Source organism: Stenella coeruleoalba (genome assembly GCF_951394435.1).
Source record: "Stenella coeruleoalba genome assembly, chromosome: 6".
Lineage (NCBI taxonomy): Eukaryota > Metazoa > Chordata > Mammalia > Artiodactyla > Delphinidae > Stenella > Stenella coeruleoalba.
Window position 1 is genome coordinate 67033784 of NC_137151.1, and position 14927 is coordinate 67048710.

The 14927-nt window shown below is 36.7% G+C and overlaps 1 protein-coding gene across 3 annotated transcripts in view; it reads right to left on the minus strand.

The window, feature by feature from the left end:
- The window catches only part of TLK1 (tousled like kinase 1), a 214316-nt gene that overhangs the window by 34656 nt on the left and 164733 nt on the right, over nucleotides 1–14927 (minus strand). For all 3 annotated transcript variants that reach the window (XM_079924295.1, XM_079924294.1, XM_079924296.1), the window contains exon 11: nucleotides 14379–14567. In XM_079924295.1, coding sequence (XP_079780421.1) covers nucleotides 14379–14567 — 189 coding nt within the window. The remainder of the gene's footprint in view (nucleotides 1–14378; nucleotides 14568–14927) is intronic.

A 14927-nucleotide genomic window follows, 5' to 3' on the forward strand; every position in this document is an offset into this window, starting at 1 on the left:
TGCACTGAGTTTTAGGGAGGTAATCTTGATCTAAATATCAAAAAGGACCTAGGGGAGTATGTTCTAGACATAGCTTAAAGCAAGTACAAAGACACTAAGATAGAAACAGGTTGATATATGAGGAGAGGAAAAAATGCAAGTATCAGAACATAGTCAAAGATGCTGTCAGCAAAAGACGTAAAGCAGGGGGGCAGCTTCTGTATGGACTTTTAGGCCAAGCAAAGAATTTCATTTCACTTTAAGAGTACTGGGAAATCACTACAAAGGGAATCAGTCCAATTTGGGTGCTGGTTTAAAAAAAGAAAGAAAGAAACTAAGACATTTTTCCCTTCTCTGCTTCCATGTGCTAGTGAATAACTGAGATATAGGGATGCTAAAACTATAGTCAAACCATCAAATTATTAATAAATATAAACAGGCATAAGACTTGAAAGTACTTTATGGTTGTTTTATTATTTATTTCAAATATTCCTATATAAATTTGAAAAATAATTGCAGCTAACCCTTGAACAACAAGGGTTTGAACCATGCAGGTCCACTTATACTAAGATTTTTAAAAATAAATACATATTACAGTACTACATGATCTGTAGCTGGCTGAATCTGTGGATGCGGAACTGCAGACACAGAGGCCAGCTGTAAAGTTATGCGCTCAATTTTCAACTGTGGGAGGGGTGGAGCCCCAACCCTCATGTTGTTCAGGGTTCAACTGTAGTTTAATGTATGTAGAACCATAACAAGACATATACATATTATAACATTTCCTAAGAAAAAATGATTCTGTATCATTAAAGTGAAAGGAAGAGGAAAAAAACCACTCAACAACAAAACAACTTCCATTTCATACACCAATATTGAAAAAATTGCTTTTATCTATCACATTCAAGCCCTTGTTTGTTTACTTATGTGTTCTGGGTGTATTTGGTTAAGCTCCTAACCTAAGTATGACTTATTTACGCTTGGTGCAGGTCCCTCAGCAACATTCAGTATAAACGCTATTTCCCTTTAGCTAGATGCTAATTAAATTCACTAATTCTCAAGAAAGGGTATTCAAATGAAACAATAAAAAACCTCCAAGAAATTCAGTTAGCATTCCATTAGAAATATCTTAAGAGTGAAGAAGTAAACATTTAAAATTAAATCTCTCTACCCAGTCTTAGGTTAATACAATCACTGGATTTTATTATACTGAATATAGCTGTATAGTTGCAGCGGCTGCTTAAATTCAGAGAACTAAATGTTGCATTGTGAATGTGAAACATTCATGCAGATGGAATGAAAGAAGAAGGGGGTAAGGTGATATTTTTTAAAAATGAGGTTTGGAAACTAAAATTGATAATATCTCAACTAGCCCAGTAAAGTAAAGCCATAGGAATTTTGGCAAATAGCTTCTGGATTGGTATATATGCCACCAATGGAAATCACCTGTATAAGAATATCATAACTTCCTATTCTTAAAATATGGTTTTAGGCCCACTGGTTGAACATAGGATGGGCTCAGAACTAATTTTTTAAAAATATGTAAATATTCTGTTTATTTCTATACAGGAATAAAATACAATTCTATACTTTGGTTTTTACTGAGTTAAAGTATAGCTAAATTTAGTATTCATAAATTAAAATTCATATGACTAATTTAGTTTCCTAAAATTTTTGATACGGTATTCTACTAAGAAGTTTGGCTATCATGCAAAACTGTACAGCTAATACACACACAGATGGCTGGGAATTTCTGCAATTTGGAGGGAAGATATTTTGTTGTCTTGAGTTGGTAGTAGTTTTCAATAGCTACTTTTCTTCTGAGTTAATAATAAATCAATGTCAATTAACTCCATGATAACTTAGTTTGTTGAATACTGTTTGGTTAATCTTGTAGTATATAATGTAATGCATATTTGCTATTTACTAGTTCCAGTTGTTAATATGTTTGTACTGTGGTTCAAATATAAATAGTCCACATCCCTATAGCTAAAGCAAATGCACACAAATACTTCATTGAGTTCAAAAGCTTTGACCTCAGAGCATTATTTTATAGGTCTAATCCTAATATGAAACATACAATTCTCACTAAAGGTTAACGGTAACTTTCAGCAGCAGCAGCAGAAGAACTTTGCTATTTCCTTACTGCATTTTGATTATTACTACTATAAAACTTCAAATAAACAGCAAAAAAAAAAATGTATATATATATTAATTTCTCTCTGCTTGGTTTTAAAGCATCAATAAGCAGATTTCATAGACAGTATTAAATATTGTCTATTTAAATACTGTCTAAATACTATTAAATTAAATATTAAATATTAAATACTATTGACTTTCTTGGGCAGTGACTCTTACCATTTTGCGATCATGGATATCTAAAAATAACCTAGGGACTTCCCTGGTGTTGCAGTGGTTAAGAATCCACCTGCCAATGCAGGGGACACAGGTTTGATCTCTGGTCTGGGAAGATCCCACATGCCGCAGAGCAACTAAGCCTGTTCGCCACAACTACTGAGCCTGTGCTCTAGAGCCCCCAAGCCACAACTACTGAGCCCGCGTGCCACAACTACTGAAGCCCGCATGCCTAGAGCCCATACTCCGCAACAAAAGAAGCCACCACAATGAGAAGCCTGTGCACTGAAACAGAGAGTACCCTCTGCTCACCGCAACTAGAGAAAGCCCGCGCGCAGCAATGAAGACCCAACTCAGCCCAATAAATAAATAAATAAAATTATAAAAAAAAATCAGATGTGTTTGTATACACCAGCAATTGAACAATCTAAAAAAGATATTAAGAATACAATTCAATTTATGATAGAATCCAAAAGAATAAAATACGTAGGAATAAATTTAACTCAGGAAGTGACCTGCACACTAAAAACTACAAAATATTGCTAAAGAAATGAAAGCATACTAATTAAATGAAAGGACTTCTGTGTTCATGAATTAGAAGACCTACTATTGTTAAGAGGGCAACCCTCCCCAAAGTGATCCACAGTAATCCTGATCAAAATACACATCACCCATTTTACTAAAATGGGAAAGCTGATTCTTAAATTCATATGGAAATGCAAGGGTCCTCAAACAGACAAAACAATATTGAAAAAGAAAAAGTTAGAGGACTTACACTTCCTATCTCAAAAATTAAAACAAAGTTATATTCATCATGGCTTCCCTGGTGGCACAATGGTTGAGAGTCCGCCTGCCGATGCAGGGGACAGGGGTTCGTGCCCTGGTCTGGGAAGATTACACATGCCGTGCAATGGCTAGGCCCGTGAGCCATGGCCGCTGAGCCTGCGCGTCCGGAGCAGCCCGCATGCCGAAAAGAAAAAAAAAAAAGTTATATTCATCAAAAGAGTGTGGTACTGCCATAAGGATAGACACATACTGTATGATTCTTTTTAATGAAGTATCCAGAAGAGGCAAACAGACATAGAGAAAACAAACATAGAGAAAGCAGATTATTTGTTACCAGGAGGATGTAGGGAGGGAGGCATGGGGAGTGACTGATTAATGCGCATTAGGTGTTCTGGGTGAATAAAGTGTTTTGAAACTAAAGGGAGGTTGTGGTTGCATAACATTGTGAACGCACTAAATGCCACTGAACTATATGTGCTTTTTTTTTTTTTAAATAAATAAATTTATTTATTTATTTATGGCAGTGTTGGGTCTTCGTTGCTGTGTGCGGGCTTTCTCTAGTTTCGGCAAGCAGGGTTACTCTTCATTGCAGTGCGCGGGCTTCTCAATGCGGCGGCTTCTCTTGTTGCAGAGCACAGGCTCTAGGGCACGTGGACTTCAGTAGTTGTGGCACGTGGGCTCAGTAGTTGTGGCATGCAGGCTCTAGAGTGCAGGCTCAATATTTGTGGCGCACGGGCTTAGCTGCTCTGTGGCATGCGGGATCTTCCCAGACTAGGGCTTGGACCCGGGTCCCCTGTACTGGCAGGCGGATTCTTATCCACTGCGCCACCAGGGAAGTCCCTGTATATGCTTTTAAGTGGCTACTTGTATGTTATGCAAATTTCACCTCAAATTTTTTTTTTTTTTTTAAGTATCACTGGGGAAAAGAAACGGGGGTGTGTGGGAAGGATGAAACTAGTCTGCTTCTGAAGATCCCAATGTTCACAATAGAATTAAAACTGAATTGAGAACTAACGACTTACACCAAGTGCCAGTGTGGTGTGTAAAGTAATGGCCCCATAAAGATGTCCACATCCTAATCCTTGGACATGTGAGTACGCTAAGTTACACAACAAAGGAGAATTAAAGTAGCAGATGGAATTAAAGTTGCTAATTAGCTGACTTTAAAATAGGGATTTAGGGACTTCCCTGGTGGTCCAGTGGTTAAGACTTCACCTTCCAATGCAGGGGGTGCGGGTTCAATCCCTGGTCGGGGAGCTAAGATCCCACATGCCTCGTGGCCAAAAAGCCAAAACATAAAAAACAGAAGCAACATTGTAACAAATTCAATAAAGACTTTAAAAATGATCCACATCAAAAAAATCTTTACATAAATAAATGAAATAGGGATTTATTCCGGATTACCCTTTGGGGATGTAATTACAAGAGGCCTTAAGTGCAGAGAGAAGGGCAGACATCTCAGAATCACAGTGACATAACATGAGAAAGACTTGACTTGCTACTGCTGGCTTGCAGATGGAAGGGGATCACGAACCAAGCAATATGGGCAGGGCCTCTAGAAGCTGGAAACAAACAGCAAGAAGATGCATTCTCTTCTAGAGTAACACAGCCCTGACAACACCCTGACTTTAGCCCAGGGAGACCCATTTTGGATTTGTGATCTCCAAAACTGTAAGATAATAAATTAGTGTTGTTTGAACTCACTGAATTTGTGGTAATTTGTTACAGCAGCAGTAGGAAACTACTACAGATCTTGGTACCTGGAAATGGGATGTTCCGATAATAAACACCTAAAAATATGGAAGTGGCTTTGGAATTGGGCAGTGGGCAAGAGGCTAGGAGAATTTTGAGGGGCATGATTTAAAAATAACCTTAGACTGCCTTGAACGGACTACTAGCAGAAATACGAATGTTAACAACTCTGCCAAGTGAGGATGCAAGGAATTCCACGAGGAGCATAGTACGGAAAACACAAACAGCCTTAGAGAACACCTAAATTGTCATGAATGGACCATCAGTAGATAGTAGAGGTGCCACTGGTGAGAACTCAGAAGGAAATGAGAAACATGTTCTGAAAACTGGAGGAATCCTTGTTATTATGAAAGAAAGCTTAGCAAAACTGTATCCTATAGTTATGCAGAAAGCCAAACATGTAAGAAATTAGGAAATTTCCAAATAGAGTGTTGAAGGTGTGGACTGGTTTCTTCTCACTGTTTATATTAAAATGTAAGAAGAGAGAGGTAAATCAAAGGGAAGAAATGTTCAACCAAAAAACCCCCCAGGATTTAATGTTTTAAGAAATTCTCATCTTATTCAGAGTACAAAATACACCAAAATTGAGATTCATGGTCAAAGCTGCTCTTAAAAAGAAGGATGTCTGGACAACCTTTTGCTAATACTCCAGAGAAGTCAGAGTATTCATCACATAAACAGTCTTTAAAAAGATGAAGTGGGTGACTCATAGATCCTCTTAGCCTTCTCTGCAGAAGCCAAAAATAGCGATGAAATTATCTAGAAAAGAATCATAGAGGATCCTCTTGTCTAATGGAGTGAATCCTTGTGTCATACATGAAAGATCCACAAGATTCTTGGGAACTTTATACCAGCAGAAACACTACCAGCTTGGATTTTACGGGACAGAGAGTACAAAATGAAAGGCTGCCAAACACTCAAAACTCTACAAACAAGAAACTGGTTGAAAAAGCTACTCAGCAAACAAATACATGTTAACCTTCATGAAAAAGAAATCTTCATGAAAAACACTCAGAGGACAGAAACTTGCAGAGCCACATGCTACAGAAAAATTATTACCAGAACTTGAAACCAGAGTTTGCCGGGATGGATTTCGAAACTGCTTGGGATCAGTGACACCTTTAATATTTTTCTGTTTGAACGGAAAATGTCTCTAACTCTTAACCTATGCCTGTCTCCATCACTGTATTTTGGGAAGAGTTAACTTGTTTCTTGAGGTTCACAGATTAAGAGGAATTGCTCTCAGCGTGGATTATACACAGTCTCACTCATAACTGATTTAGATAATGAGATTTAGAATGTTTAAATTAATGAGATTTAGATAAGATTTTTAGATGTGGAATGAAGGCTGTAATGAGGTTGAGACTTTGCAGATAGGACAAATGGATTTTGCATGTGGGAAAGATGTGCATCTTGGGTCAGAGGGCAGATTGTATAGGTAGAATAATGACTTTCCAAAAATGCCACATCCTAATCCTCGGGACTTGTGAATATGTTTAAAGGCCAAGGATTAAATGGGATTAATATTGCTAATTAGCTGACCTTAAAATAAGGTGACTATCGTGGATAATACAGCTATGAGTACACAGTGTAAAGAAAAAAAATTTTTATCTGAAGGAAGCTGGGAGAAGGCACAGAAGAGGTAACATCTGAGCCTGGTTAAACAGGAGCAGCAGAAAGAAGCCAGGAGGAAGAAAGAGGGCACACAGGGGCATGGTGACCCAGAAGCACAGCATGTAGACGTGCAAGCAAAAAGAAAAGCCAATGTATACTGTAGATTAAAGAACTTATCTTCTAGTGTTTGCTAAGAGTTTAAAGACAGATCAATGCTGAATTTTATATATTTTGGCATCTATTAAGATGATCATATAATCTTTTTCTTTATGTAGAAAATTACATTGATTTTCCTTATATTAAACCAACCTAGCATACCTGAAACAAATCAAACTTGGTCTTGATAAATTATCATTTTTATATATTATCTGTTGGGTTGCTAATATTTTATTTAATATTTTTGCATTTACTTTTTAAAAAAATTTATTTATTTAAAAATTTATTTATTTTTGGCTGCATTGGGTCTTCGCTGCTGTGCGCGGGCTTTCTCCAGTTGCAACGAGCAGGGGCTACTCTCCGTTGTGGTGCACGGGCTCCTCACTGCAGTGGCTTCTCTTGTTGCAGAGCACAGGCTCTAGGCACATGGGCTTCAGCAGTTGTGGCTCGCGGGCTCAGTAGTTGTGGCGCGTGGCCTCTAGAGCAGAGGCTCAGTAGTTGTGGTGCACGAGCTTAGTTGCTCCACGGCATGTGGGATCTTCCCGGACCAGGGATCGAATCCGTGTCCCCTGCACTGGCAGGTGGATTCTTAACCACTGCGCCACCAGGGAAGTCCTGCATTTACTTTTATAAGCGATATTAGACTGTAACTTTCCTTCCTTGTACAGTCTTTCTTGAATTTTGAGAAGACTGTGCTGGCCTACATAAAATAAGTTGGAAGTGTTTCTGCCTTAGCTGCTCTTCAAAAGTTTTTAAAAGATTAGCACTATGTCTTCCTTAAATGGTTGGTAGAATTCATAGATGAAGTCCTCTGTACCTGGAGTTTTCTATGATCAAAGATTTTAATTACAGGTTAGATTTCTTTAACAGTTACGGAACTATTTGTTTCTTCTAGTGTCAATTTTGTTAAGTTGTATCTTTCTAGAAATTTATCCATTTCACAAAAATTTTAAATTTAAGTCATTTACAATATTTTGTTTTCCTTTAAAATACCTGTAGGCTCTGTAGCAACATTCCTTTTTTCATTCCTGATAATGGTTGTCTTTTCTCTCTTCCTTGTTTCCAATTTTATTAGTCCCCCTTACCCACAAAAAAACCCCACAAACCTTTTTTGGATTGGTTGATTCTCTATATTGTATGTTTGTTTCCTGTATCAAAATTTCTGCTCTTTTCTTTCTTCTCCTCCTTCTTTAATTCTGCTCATCTTCTGACTTACTGAAATAGATGTTCAGTTTATAAAGTCTTAGTCTTTCTTCTTTTCCTATATACGTATATAAGGCTATAAATTTCCCTCTAGATATTGTTTCAGATTTATCTCACAAATTTTTGCTGTGTAGCACTTTCACTATCATTCATCTAAAAATATCTTCTCATTTCCACTGAGACTTTTGCACTATCTTTTTTGTTTTTGATTTCTAGTTTAATTCCACCGTGGTCAGAGAACATATTCCATATGATTCCAATCCTTTAAGTTTCACCCATGAGTTCTACCGAACATTTAAGGAAGAAATAATGTCAGTCTTACATAAACTCTTTCAATCCTTTGAAATTTGCTGAGGCCTGCTTTATGACCCAACATGGTCAATTTTTATAAAAGTCCACATTTAAAAAGAAGATACAGTTTGCAAATGTTAGGAGATTACATATTCATTAGGTCAAGTCTGTCAATCCCACTGAATTTTTCTATACCCACACTATATGTTCTGTTTTATATTGTTTTATTTTTATCTACTTGTTCTCTATGTGTGTGTTGAAATCTCCCATTATAATCTGTGGATCTGTCTATATCTCCTAAAAGTACTGTCAATTTTTTATCTGTCTTGAGGGTATGTTACTATGCACACAAATTTAGAATTATTGTATGTTCCTAGTGATTTTAAACTTTTATAGTTATGAAACAATCACCTTATTTCCTGTAATTTTTTTTGCTTTAAATTTTACTTACTGTGTCTGATATAATACAGCTTTCTTTCAGTTGATATTTGCCTAGAATGTTTTCTTTCTTAACTTTTATTTCTAATATATTTTTTCCCCCTTTGGCTGCTTTTGAGAATTTCTCTTTGCCTTGATTTTCTGAAATTTCATTAACATGTGTCTGGGTATTTCTTTATATTCATCCTACTTGGAATTCTCTGGCCTTCATGAATCTATAGACTGATCTTGCTCACCTGTTTTAAAATATGCTCAGTTATCTAATCTCTAAACACTGCTTTTGCTCCATTCAAGACTGTCTTTCTACAGAGTCAGCTGACTTGTCAATAGTAATAATTTAAGTCAAAAGACAGTAAAATAATATCTTCAAATAACTACCAACCTAAAATTCTAAAACCAGTAAAGGTACTTCCCTGGTGGTCCAGTTAGTAAGATGCTGCACTCCCAATGTAGGGGCCCCGGGTTCAATCCCTGGTCAGGGAACTAGATCCTACATGCATGCCGCAACTACAGAGTTTGCATGCCACAGTTGAGAGTCTGCATGCCATGATTAAGAGTCTGCATGTCGCAACTAAGAGTCCCCATGCTGCAACTAAAGATCCCGCATGCCCCAACTAAGACCCGGTGCAGCCAAAATAAATGAATTTTTAAAAATAAATAAAACCAGTAAAAATATTTCAAGAATGAAGGCAAAATAGTTATTTTCAGACCAACAAAAACTGAAAGACATCACTACCAAGAGACCCACACTAAAAGGAAATTTCTAAAGGGTATTCTTAGGCAAAAAGATCTTACTTGAGGTAAAATCAGAGATGTAGGATAAATGAAGAACAAAACAGTGATAAATACATAGGTAAAGTTTAGATGAACACTGACTATACAAGACAATGTCTTTAGGTAGGGGTGTGTGTGTATATATATGTATGTATATAAACACAACATACTTCTAATACAGAAAAAGAATCAAATAAACAAAAACTAAGCAATCCAAGAAAAGGTAAGAAAAAAGGACAGAGATAGGCAGGATAAATAGAAAGCATGAGAAGAAAGATGAGATTTAAGCCCTAATAAATAAGTAAATACATGAAATTAAAATGGATTAAATTCACCAATGAAAGACTTTTTCAGACAGGATTTTTTTTTTTTTTTTTTGCGGTATGCTGGCCTCTCACTGTTGTGGCCTCTCCCGTTGCAGAGCACAGGCTCCGGACGCACAGGCTCAGCGGCCATGGCTCACGGGCCCAGCCGCTCCACGGCACGTGGGATCTTCCCGGACCGGGGCACGAACCCGTGTCCCCTGCATCAGCAGGCGGACTCTCAACCACTGCACCACCAGGGAAGCCCCAGACAGGATTTTTAAAACATCAATTACACATTTGTAAAAACTCAGAGAATATACAACACTAAAAGTGAATCCCAATGTACACTACAGTTTGGGTGTCAATGCTGTGTCAATGTAGGGTCATCAATGGTAACACATGTACCACTCTGGTGCAGGATATGTTGATCGCGGGAGAGGTTGTGCACGTGTGGGGACAGCAGGTATATGGAAACCATACTTTCTGCTCAATTTCGTTGTAAACTAAAACTGCTCTAAAAATACATCTTATTACTTTAAAAAAGTCAGTTATGTTAATTACCAGAAACAAGCAATCAATCAAATAAAAACTTCATGCTATATAAAATATAATCTTGAGTTAAAATTTAAGCTTTAAATGAGAAAAGAGTGACCTCTAAAACTTCACTCATATAAAATATAAGGTAAAATATTGTTTACTTTGCAATCATCCTCCGTGAAACACAGAATATACAGATAAAATCAAAACAAAACATATTTAACATGAAGTCAAAATCTTGATTAACATGTATTCATAATATACAATTCAAGCAAGGATCATTTAGACATTATCCACAGCTAATACTAGCTGTGCAAACTATTTACTCTGAATAGTAAGTCTTTGTGACTAAAATGAGAAATTACTACCTGAAAAACTTGACTGAATCTTGCTGGTAGTTAAAAATTAGTTAAGAGCCAGGAACCATGCAAGTACTTTATAAGCATCACCTCATATCATCCTTTCAACATTATGATGTAGGTACTTTCACAAGGAAATGGAGGCTCTAAGAAGTAAAACAGCTTACCAAAAAAACAACCTGGAAGAGTCAGGGCTGGATTCCATATCTGTCTGACTACAGAGCTTAAAATGCTAACCACTACCAGTAGTGACTTTATTTTCTATATTAATTTCTTGATAGAAAAATAATGAAAAATTCATGATCTCTATTCTAATAACTATGCTAGATGTTCTGCACAAACAGGGATTCAAAAGAATTTTTCAGAAGACAGTTGCAAAGTATGGCTGCTAAAATCAAATTAATATATATGAAACAAAGTGCTTCTGTGGCTTTTTTCCCTATTTAAATCTATATTTGTATAAGGATGCAATCTAACTGCCATGTAGTTATTACTTCATTTGCCACTCCAGGAACAGACAGCAGTGTAAGTTCGAAGTCAACATATGCAATAAAATGGGATGGCAATGAGACAAGTCTACGACTAATAAACTATAGTTAGGGCTGTTAGCACCCTAGAAGACAAGTCGGAAGCAAAATACCTGTGGCAAACTAGACAAAATGGCCTTCTGATAAGGAGAAAATGAAATTCAATCAAATGCTTATGTACTCTAATTTAGTATTTACTGACCACTTTCCATATGCCAGGAACTGGATTAGATATTGGGAGTATAGAAATAAAATAGTGAGATAAATGTTACAATATTGACAGGCATGTACAAGAGGCACCTACCTTGAGGGGAAATGGGAAAGAAACTGGGAAGAAAAAAGGTCACAGAGGATTTCCTATGGGAATTGGCACTGGAGGCAAGACTTTAATGATATTTAGGAAAGTGAGACAGGTAAAGAAAGGCAAGGAACAAGATGTACAAAAGCACAGAAACAAGAAAGCATAGTCCATTTAGATAGAGACCTGAGTTTAATACAGGATGCACAGGGCAGACATTGGAGAATGAGAGAAAAAAGAAGGCCTATAAAGGGTTTTCATGAGAGTGAATTTTATCTTGAAGGCCAGTGAAGGAGGTTAAACATGAAAATGACATGATGAGATATGTAACAAACAGTAATTTAAGTTTAAAAAAAAAAAAAGAGATGCGGTCCTATAGTAAGATAGTGGTAATGAAGACTGACAGATACAAAAATGTTATGGAAATAGACACAGAGAACAAGGGAAAGGCAAACATCTAAGATGTTTCTAGTGTCATTAACTGAGTGAATGATGATGCTGTGACTGAATACACAGAGGGTACTATGGCAATACCTCAAAGTGCTAATTAACTCCTATCCTTCAAGGATCAAGGAAAAGCTCTCAAGAGGAGGAAATATCTAGTATGGGATTTTAAAGATGAGCAGAAATTAAGACAATGGGTTCGAGTTTAAAACTTGGTGGTGTACATATATACACTAATATGTCTAAAATAGATAGCTAATAAAAACCTGTTGTAAAAAACCCCAAAACAAACAAACTAAGTGGTGAGTGGGAGGCACTGGTCAATGCCAAAAGATGAGGCTAGAGAGGTCAGAAGCTGCCAAGTCAGAAGTGCTTTCTGGATGATATCACTCAAGCAATGGAGAGCTATGTTAGGTTTACAAGGAAGAAAAAGAAAGGACCATATTTTTATTTTGGAAAAAGAGATTCTGACTACAAGTTGAAAATGGATTCAAGGCCTAGACCAAAGCTGAAAGGTGATGGGGTGGGTAGGGGTGGGGAGAGAGAACCCAAGTAAGAGGCCGCAGGGGACGCATTTGAGCTCTAGAAGATTGGGTGTCTACAGGAGTGGAGTTAAGCTAACACACACTTTCTCCTGTATAATTGCTCATCTACCCATCTACACTTTTTAAAGCAACAAATTTACCAATTTATGAAAAGTAAATCGTTTGTTGTCATTTTTTAATATCAAGAGCCAAAGGATTTAATTCCAACTTACAACAACCCCTCCAAAAATTAGGAAAGGCTTAAGGAAGTACATTTTAGACTTCAAAATATAAGATTATCATCACCTGTTTATTAATGGAAAATAAAATGAAAATGGATTAAGAAAAATAAATGGAATCTTGATCAAAAAGCTATGAGTGACAACCAGAATTCTGGCACGTGGAACTGCGAGGATGGTGGTACCATGTACTAATTGAAAAAACACGGGAGGTGGCAAGGGGTGTGCGTGTGTGCGTGTGTGTGTGTGTGTGTGTGTGTGTGTGGTGTCTGTGTGGAGAGACAGAGAAAAAGGGGGTGTCGGGGGGACTGAAATGGGAACAATAAAGATAAACACAGTTTTTATTTTGTGTGTTTAGTAAATACAGTTTTGAACAGGCTGCATTAAAGGCTCTCGTGAGGCATTTAAGTACCAATATCAACTAAGCAAGGATATGACATTCAAGATTGAGATACAAACATTTGATGATACTCAAGAGAGAAAAGTGGGCTGGAGACAGAAGTTTGGATGTCAGCAGGATATACATGCTAACTGAAACCCTAGGAGTAGCTAATACTCAAGGAGAATACATAGAGTAAGAAGTAAGATGGCCTAGGACAGATTCTTAAAATCCTACATTTTACAAATTGGTAAGGTAAATGATGTCCGAAGAAGAGACTGAGAAGATGTAGCCAGATGAGTAAAAATGAAAGTTAGGAGAACAGGTTATTTCAAAAACTAAGGCAAGAAAGAGCCTTTTGGGAAAAAGTCAACAGTATCCAATGCTGCCAAGTTAAAGACTCAAATGTCTATGGTATTTAGCATCAAGGAAATAATCTTTAAAAGAACAATTTCAGTTAAGAAAGGAGCAATTCGGAAAGTGAGGCAGAAGAGACTGCAAGCACAGGCAAGTCTTTCAAGGAAACCTAGTTATAAAGATGACAGAATATGGAGACTGGAGGGATTTAAACTGAGGGAGAATTTTTTTGTTTTGTTTTGTTTTCTGAAAGGAAGGAACCAGTAGAGAGCAAAAGGCTGAAGATGTAAAATAAAGGAGGTATCAATAGAAGAGGTCCCTGATGTAGCAGGGGATGGGCTTCAAAGCATAGATGAAACATTATTTCTCAACAAAGGAGAAACATATTAAATATAAAACGGAGGGTGTGTGTATGTGTCTTCTACTCACATAAACTTATATGAGGTCTTATAGAACAGAAAAATTATATAAATTAGGTTGAATCTATACACTGAAATTCTAACAATGCTGTTTTCTGTGGGACGGGATCAAGGTCTGTACTGTTTCATTATGTTCTTTCATATTTTCTGAATTTCCTATGATAAACACATAATTTTTTTAAATGTCTTTGACTTTTGAATTATAAAAAGTAATTCATCATTAGAGCAGAAAACCTAGAAAACAAAGAGAAGGGAAAAACAATACCTATAACCTCTGAATGAGCTGCTTTCATAGGTTGAGATTACTTATCATTCTCTCAGAAAAAGGAACACTAATAGGAATGTTGAATTGGAATAATCAATACTGATAACTGACTCTATCATTCAGACATGGAAGAAAAAGTGGATTCCAGCCTCTTCTTAGCTACCTAAGTCTTCATTTTAAAAGAGGATTAGTAAATCTCCACTTAGGTAGAATTCAGATTGGGGGCTTATTATTATTTTAGAAGTAAATTTTTTCAATACTGCCTGCCTTCCTGGCCATAATGATATTTACTACTTACTTAAAAATAACATCCATTACTAACATTCATGCTCACTGGCAACAATTTAAAAAAAGGAAAATAAAAAATGCAGGCTTACAGTTGCGGTAAATTTGGTCTAACAAAGGGATCATTTTCTGCTCCATTGACTGCTTTGTTTTTCCTTTGTTTTGGTTCAGAATTGGTAGAGGGTGCCTGAGAATTATTAGCTGTGGGAGGTTTGCGTTTGGCTAGAAGTTTCCTTTGCCTTTCAATATCTTCCCTTTGCTGATTCACCCATTCTTGTTGCCTGCATAAAAATAAACGTAAAAGAAAATTAACCTTCCATTACTTTTCACAGTTAAAACATGAAAATACGTTAGTTAAACATGAAAAATCATATAATATAAATTTGTAACCTTATGGTCCCACCCTTGTGAACCAATACTTTCGCACTGTCCACATCCCATCTGAAACATTCATTTCTGAATAAAGTCTTCCCTAAACCCCCTGAACTAGAAAAAGATGTGTTGCCACATATAGTTTCATAGTACCTTGTAGCTCCCCACCTCCTCCTTTCTAACAAATATTCCTACAGACACTTGATCAGAATTTGTCTAGTTAGACTAAATCACTCCATGAGAATAGAGACCACAACTACTTTATACCC